This window comes from Leptosomus discolor, chromosome 1 (genome assembly GCF_034619465.1).
Source record: "Leptosomus discolor isolate bLepDis1 chromosome 1, bLepDis1.hap2, whole genome shotgun sequence".
NCBI classification, from domain to species: Eukaryota; Metazoa; Chordata; class Aves; order Leptosomiformes; family Leptosomidae; genus Leptosomus; species Leptosomus discolor.
Window position 1 is genome coordinate 73,254,722 of NC_141391.1, and position 8,208 is coordinate 73,262,929.

Here is an 8,208-nt window from a genome sequence, read left to right on the forward strand (position 1 = left end):
ATACTGACCCAAGAAACGCATTATGTTGACCTACACAGGGATATTGAAAGAGGGCCAGTTTAATCAAAACCTTTGTCTCGTGTTCTAGCAGCATCAGGGACGGGTGAAAGACATGACTTTCTCTTCTGTTAAATCTTTGACTAAGAGAGATTATGCAGAACAAATACTGACTAGGCCTGAAGGAATACTAAGATTAGACCGTTCTTCAAGCCCATCACTCTTTCTTCCTCACATCTCATTGCTCTTTGGGGTAGGTGGTTGTGTTTTTAAAATTATTTCCCAATTCTGCTCAGGAATTATGGCACAGAATTAACAAAGCTTAACAAGATAAATAGCATTGTGGAACAAATATGTAGGAGTCCAGCTCCACCCAAACCCGCTTCAGCCTGGACAGGATGACCTGACCTAGATGACAGACACAGGAAGTGAAAGGGTAGCAAATTACTTCCATGGCATTCAGAAAACTTGCTTTTTCTTTTAACTTGGGTCTCTTATTTGTGTAACTGTACTGGAAAAGGAAGGCTTGGTTCAGTCTTGAAGACTTCTGAAGTTTCTGGAGCAGTTGGAAGGACAGGGAAGAAATATTATTAAGTTGTTGGACTCAAAGGAAGTATTTAATCTCTGCTGGTAACTTTCCAGAGAAGAAAAACATCCTCGCTTACACTATTCTTGAAAACTTAAGAAAGCACCCTCTTCTTCCATGTGATGTTGGGCTTCAGAGGTGTTAGCTCCCACTTACTCATCCTCAGGGACTTCCTTTCCTCCCTAGTCTTGTGATAATTATGTTCAGTGAGCGTGGACATCAGGGAGAGAACATTGAGTCCTCGTAGGTTCTTGTAGAAATCCACAGATACGAGTTTGTGGCTTTCACCTTAGAAACAAATATCCTATTAGAATAAACTCACTTTTCTGTAAATAAGTCACAGTTTTTCCAGTCCCAAATCAAATATATGGGAACTCACAGCCTACAAATAGTAGAATCATGATATGTCTGGATGTCCAAGCTACAGAGGAAATTACCTGCCCAGGAAAGGCAGCTCAAGAGTCAAAGCCCAACCGGATCACGTAGCCTCTTCCATCTGCAGCAGTGCCAACACTCCCCACTGGACTGTGACCCCCTGCCCTCCCTCTGCCTACCAGATTACTGTCCTGTCAGACATGCCAGTGGAGCTGTTGCAGTGAATATGCTGTAATCCAGTTTCAGTCAAAATCAGCCTGGTTGGCAAAATCCTTTACAAGTTTAAGATAGCCCAGCTCATTTTCATTAAACCAGTTAGGAAGTTGCAACACAAGCAGTTCAGCCGACAGAGAAGAGCTGTCTCTGATAGGGACTCTTGAAAAGCAGCTGGAAATGGAGTGAGGGAAATAATCTCTTCTAGCTGCCATAGTGCTGACTAAAAAGACTACGTAATAAAGCCCTGACGGTCATGTTTGTATATGAGCAGCCACCTCAATAAAACAGCCATGGTAAAAGGCTTGGTTGGATTTCTTCACTGGTTGACCTGCTTTAAGAATAAAATTGTGGTTGGTTGACCTTGGCCACCTGCCAGACTCCTGTTCAGCTGCTCTCTCACTCCCCCTTCTCAACAGGACAGGGGGAGAAAATACAATGAAAAAGCTCATGGATTGAGATAGAGACAGGGAGATCCCTTGCCAGTTACTGTTACAGGCAAAACAGGCTCGGCTTAGAGAAAATTAGTTTATTACCAATAGATTTGGATGGTAAGAAACAAAAGACAAAACTTAAAACACCTTCCATCCACAACCCCTTTTGTCCCAGGCCCAAGTAGTTCATTCTTCGTTCCCAACTACTCTACCTCCTCCCCACACTGAGCAGTGCAGAGGGGATGGGGAATGGGGGGTTGTCAGTCCGTAACAGCTCCTTTCTGCTGCTCCTTCCTCCTTGCACTCTTTCCCTCACTCCAGTGTGGGTCCTTCCTGTGAGCTGCAGTCCTTCAGGATAAACCTGCTCCTGCATGGGCTCTCCACAGGCACCAGTTTCCTTCAGGAAATCCTCATCTGCTTCACCATGGGGACCTCCACGGGCTGCAGTGCAGATATCTGCTCCACTGTGGTCATCTCAATGGCTGCAGGGGAATCCGTGCTCCAGCACCTGCAGCACCTCCTCCCCTTCTTCCCTGGCTTCGGTGCTCACAGCCGTGCCCAGCTTGGGGCAGCCCCAGCCTCTCCTCACGGAGAGGGTTCCCATACGTAAACTAGATTAGCGGGGAATTTGCTTTGTCTCTTTTGTCCTGGTCCTCTCCTAGAGGTAGTCTGCTGAGGAATGTTTTGATTTAAGACACTGTACAATGTGGTATATTTGATATTTCCAAAAGGTGACTTTTCACCCCTTGGGTGGAAGCATCTACATGGGCCAACAGTGACAAGGAAAGCACTTTCCAGCTCTTGCCTCCGTTGCCACTGTACGTGTCTGTGCGTATGTCTTTGTGTAAAACTGAGTAGCTTGATACTAATTTTTAATGGTAGAGATGTGGCATGTGCTGTTCACAATGTCATCTTCTCATTTTGAGCCTTTCTTCCTTCTTTCCCTCTCCCATGTTTTACTTATATATATCCTAAAACACTTTCTTCCTCCAGACTATTCTGTTGAGCCTTTATCCACCACTTTCCAATCAACATTAGCTTTCCACTTACTGATTATCCTGATCACACACACACACATCTCTGTGCCACCACAAAGGTAATGGGGATTTGTAGGCCTCACAGATTCAATCTGCTCTTATCCAGTGTAGACACCAGGGGTGAAAACATATTTTGATGAAGTACAGTTGGTTTAATTCTGAAGGCTATTTTTCTCTTTCACCACCTCCAGGATATCTCTGATATCTTCCAAGACATTGTCTGTCGGTTACCCAACCTTGCTACGCAACCAGCAAGGTTATGTATCGCTTTTAATGGATGGAGTGAGCGCACTTGTTCTAACAGAATCAGCCTCACAAGTTGCATTTAGTTGTTGATGTGTAAATTAAAAACAGAGTTGACCTGCACGGCGTATAGGAGCGATCCAAACTGAAACACCACACTACGAAGCCTTGGTGCAGAGATGTTCTCCGCTGTAGGCCTTTGGTGCTCAGAGCAATGTAGGAAGCAGGGGCATAATGATATGGGCTGTGCAGCATGTCTCACCTTCACATGCGTATATTGAGGCACTTCAGAAACATGCGTTTTGGAAAGCATATTGATACACACTCGAATTCATGCTGAAGCAGAAAAATAAGTTGGTGGTTTGGGGGTTTTTGTTTACCTATTGAACAGGTAGTTAAGAGGTTAAATTATTCCACTGCAGCCTACATGGAAAGATGTTTGAAAGGGTCAAATACTACAATGGTTATTCATGTTCAGCTTGCTTTTCAGAGCTCCACTTCTTTGCAGCATGCGGAAGCATGGCAGAGCAGCATGGAATATTATTGCTTGGTAATCTGAAAGAATGAACATGGAAAACCATTTACGTTCAACCTACATGTGTTTCTTTTCAGTAGACTACAGTACTTCTTTCTTATTTTTCTCTTTTATTCTCTTTCCCTCTCCTTATTTCTGTAATTGTGCTGATACATATTTTTGAGATGTTTTTCCACTCTTGCTTTACTTCATCTTCTGGTTTTGTTGTGCCTTCTTCCATGTTTTTTCATTTTCTTGACCACCTTGTGTTGCCATCTCTTTTTATACATTCATTTGCATGTCCGTCTTCCTTTCTGTTTTATTTTCCCTCCTCCCAACCTTCTTCCTTTTCACAGCATTGGAACACGGGAGGTAGTCACCCAGAAGAACTTGAGTGGCTTGGTGCCCATCCGAGATTTCAGACTAGATCCCAGCCTCCTCTACTCTATCCCTTTACTAGCTCTCAGCCCCAATTTACTGATTGTGTGGCTGTTTCTGAGCATAGCATACCTGGTGGCCAGATTACGTTGCAAGTGAAGATGAGGTTAAAAAAAAAAACAGAAACAAAAAAGTGCTTGAATGTGTATTGCCACTTGGTACCTGCTGGACAGAGGAATGTGTCATAGCATTGTCTGCCAAGAATTATTATGCCTTACAATTTTACGTTTCTATTGTACTAAACTGTAAATACACATCAAATTATTTTATCAAAAAGAATTGTATTAAAACTTTAAATTATTGTTCTGCTTTCAGTGCTTGTAACATAGTCTGACATTGGCCTGTTACCTCGTTACCTTAGCTGGCCTGAAGATCTCTTACCAAATATAGTTTTGTGTTACTTGTTTCATGTATTCCAGAGAAAGGAACTCTGTCTGAAAATAATTTATATCTTTTTGTATATTTATGGTGTATGCTAATCTTGCCTTTCATTTTTACGAGGTATGAAGAGAAAACTAAAAACAGGGGTGGGGTTTATAAGAAATTGTAAGAAATTTATTTAAAGAAATAAACAAATTTCTACCTTCATTTCAAAGCATAATATCCAAATTACGTTACTGAACAGTTTGTAGAACCATAGTCTTGTTCCTTTCTCCTGGTTAAGTATGTTCTAATAGATTAGTGTACCCACCTGAAAAACAACTTGCGGTGCGCTGCATGCAGAATTATCTCATTCTATTTGTAGATCTGCATTTTGTAATGTATTAAAGACGTACAGAGAATGACTTGTGGTTAGGAAGAGGATGTGATTGGCGTTAGCCTGCTAATGATCCGTTAGCTGTTTCAGGTGCTCTGTTATAGAACTTACTCTGAAACAGAGTCATTATTATCCTAGAAGTTAAAGATACTGGTCTTTAATATTTCAGGCAAGAAGTGGGAGGTTATCAGTTAGCTCCTTTAGTAGGTGGGTTCGAGGTTTTCCGTTTGGCTTTGTTTTAATTACACTACACTAAATATTACTGTTGTTTTCATTTTTAAGTGTTGAGCAGCTTCAGTAAATTATGATGTTGATAGTGACTTAGAGATAAATGAAAGATGGCAGGTTAACGTTTATTTAAGTGGTGAGACTAAAGCGGCTTACCTAGTTTAGTCACGCAGCATAACTGCAGAAGAAATTTGATCATCATTTTTTTATAGCATCAAACTGGGAGGGGCCTATTTAAACTGAAAGAGTTTGTTGATGCAGTGGTCTGGCAGAGCTTGTCAATAGCAATAGCTGATCAGAAAACCTAACCTCATTTAATGTAATTTGTTAAATTCATGAAGGGATTTATTTCGCTTGGTGCCTGAGGTGACACAGAATTGGGCTTCTGAGGAGAACTCTTCTAGTACTGTGATTTCTATTTTCTACTATTATTAAGTCGGTCAAAAAACATAGGTAGCTGTAGCTTTTATTATCAATGTTAATGGAATTTGAAAGCTTCTGAGAGATGTAAGCTTAAAAAAAGCATAGTTAGAATAAAATGCTAAATTTAGTGAATATTCTAACTAAAAAAAAAAAAAAGTGTGTGATTATGTTTGTGTCTTCATGAAATCAGACTGTACAGTACACTATCTCCTGGTATTTTTCCCCTACTATTCTTCCAATTTTGTTTCTGAAAGAAAAAAAAAAATAATCAAACAGAAAGACATGTATATATATATTTAAGCGTGTATCCTGTTTATTTTTAGTTGCAATGAATTTAGGTAAATCCTTACTGCTGGTGACATTTAAAATTATGGTATGATGGTTCTGTGCTGATACCGAGTACCACTGTGTCTCTGTACAAATCGTCTCTTCTTTCTGATCAACACTGGTTCATTTGCGTGGGTACCAAAATCTACCTTTTTTTACAAATGTCAGGTTGGACTGTGGCCTTGTTCTCGCAATGTGGTGAGAGTCCTGGGTTCAGTCTAACAAGATGTGAAAGTGACTTTTGTAGGCGTATCTCCACTGAACTGCCTGAGGTTATTAATCTGTTTAAATAAAGTATGAAGGCTTTGCTCATTACTATCATGAGAGTTGCAATGAGACCACCCTTAAATTAATCTAAAATGAAATCCTAGGCTTTCTGAAAAAAAAATGTAGGTTATTTTCTTTTTTTTTTCCTTAAACTTTGGCAGGGACGCGTTTTCATATTTTTTTCTTTTTTAGCTTGGTCTGTGCTTTCATTCAGGTATTCAGATTTACAGTGCTGTAGTGCGTACTGCTTATGTGCCTCCAGCAGAAGAAACACGGCACATGAAATGGTGCATGAAATCCATCTTTGTCACCATCTCTGTGGCCCACCTGTGCCACAGAGGGACATGTGCAATAACCAGATGCAGTGGAATGAATTATGAACAGAATGATTCACTTTGGAGTGAAAATGCTCATCTGGCATCCCATACATACTATTTAAACTTAATGTTTTTATTAGTACTCTGAACTATAATTTGTGCACATTTTTGATGACTCTTTGGCTGCAGCAGCCTTTGTGGGGGGTTCTGTGAAACGCAAAACAATGCCATAAATCTAGCGTCATCACGTACAATCCATCCTACAAAAGGCAGGCACGGAATGTGCTCTGGAGACAAACTTCAAACTTAAACTGTTTCTTAGAGCAAAACGTTAGAATGTTTTATGAAGTTAAACTAGGTGGTACATACAGAAGGCAGTTACAGTCAGTTTAATTAACCAAAATTAGAAGAACGGTGAGGTCAGTAAGAGCAGAGAGCTTTTGAACCGAACCTGAATCCAAACCCTCCTTTTGAATCAGATGACCATAATTTACCTGGTAGATGCTGCAGACATCTCCAAGACAGGAATAACATGACATTTCCACCATAAGATGGTGTACTGTACACTTTGCCATGAAGTTCTTGTATTCGTTGGTCAGGTTTCAGATGTCTATCAGGGAAAGACTTTCTTCTAGAAGCCTAAATTGATTTGTAATGTATATTTAAAGGATAGTGCTTCCTCTTTGTACGTCTGTTTTTGGATATAACAAAGCAACTCTGAAGTAGATTTACAAGTGTAAAGAAGCCTTAGAACTGGAGTAGTTTTTTATTGTAGCACAGAACCTCTTTGTAATGCAGGGCAGTTGCACCAAAACATTAGGTAAAAATTAAATTCTGCACAGCTTTGTTTCATTGGGGTGATGACTGTCAGTGCAGCCAATCTTTTTTTGCACTCACCCAAAGCTGCTCTTTCATGAATAAGATTTTTTTTTTTAGACTATGTTGGTTTCGAGTTAATTTATGCATGCAGAGATAACTGGAAAGTCATTATTTTTGTATCAGCTCTAATCTTTAAGTAAGTACTGATAATACTGACATACAGGGAACAATAAAATGACTTTAAAGCTCTTACCGAGAGAACAGCAGTTTTTCTTTTTCAGCTTAATATACTAATAAATTAGCAGAACTGCTTGTAAGCAATCTCTTGGGATCCCTTGTGCAATGAAGCGGCATGTGAACTCCGCAACAGTGTACCCTGAAATACATGAAACCACCGTGAAAGAACTTTTTCAGTAGATGCACTGCTGCTTTTTAGAAATGCAAAACTAGCAAGCAGACATAGCATGTGTCCATTCTGTGTGCTTCTTACTAGCATTGTATGATGAGTCATCATTTTTAAGATTTGCAGTGGCAAATTAATTAAACGCTCATTAAATATAACCAATTTTTTGTTATAATGCTATAAAATAACCAGTTCATTTCATCCTAGTTTAAGTCTTTTTTTTTTTTTTTTCCTTTTTACTGCTGTCATTTTTTGTGCTTGTTTTTTTTCCCCAGTGAGGGTTGTCGGCGAGAAAATACAATGAAGAATGTTGGATGTCGCAAGTATGCATTTAATTCCCTGCAACTGAAGGCTTTCCCAAAGTATTACAGGCCTCCAGAAGGAACTTATGGAAAAGTTGAAACATAAGCATACCATGTCCTTTAATTGCTGTTCCATTAAAACATGTGGATACACTCTAGATTAATACATGATTGTGTCATCCAGAAGAGATAAATAACCTTTTTGTACGTTTCACTAGGTTATCCAGAGCATGTTACTTACAGAATTGGAATCTATAGTAACAATTATTCTGACACCTTAGCTTGAGAATAGTGTGATGACTCTCTGCCCGTTTAAATAGCCTTCAGTGTATGTAAGATGAACAGATATTGTGCTACTTAATAATTACCTATATGCAAAGAGCTAGGTACCTCCTGGATGGGCACGGACTCTGGGAACAGCATTTAGGCAGCTGTTTCACGTAACATCTTTTTATACTGAGTTGACTTGAGATTGAGCTTTTCATAAACTTTTTAAAACTGAGAGTAGAACTCAAAATTAAGTTGTAA

At 39.6% G+C, this 8,208-nt stretch overlaps 1 protein-coding gene across 11 annotated transcripts in view; it reads left to right on the forward strand.

Annotated features, from left to right (window-relative positions):
* The window catches only part of INPP4A (inositol polyphosphate-4-phosphatase type I A), a 49,504-nt gene extending 41,573 nt beyond the window's left edge, over positions 1 to 7,931 (forward strand). For 7 of the 11 annotated variants that reach the window (XM_086482191.1, XM_086482198.1, XM_086482193.1 and 4 more), the window contains one exon: positions 7,654 to 7,931. In XM_086482191.1, the coding sequence (XP_086338317.1) occupies positions 7,654 to 7,786 (133 nt within the window). In that variant the 3' untranslated portion in view covers positions 7,787 to 7,931. Of the gene's footprint in view, positions 1 to 3,755; positions 3,937 to 7,653 lie in introns of those variants that run through there. The other 4 variants (XM_086482190.1, XM_086482194.1, XM_086482195.1 and 1 more) reach the window with 1 other exon arrangement.
* Positions 7,932 to 8,208: the final 277 nt, after the last annotated feature.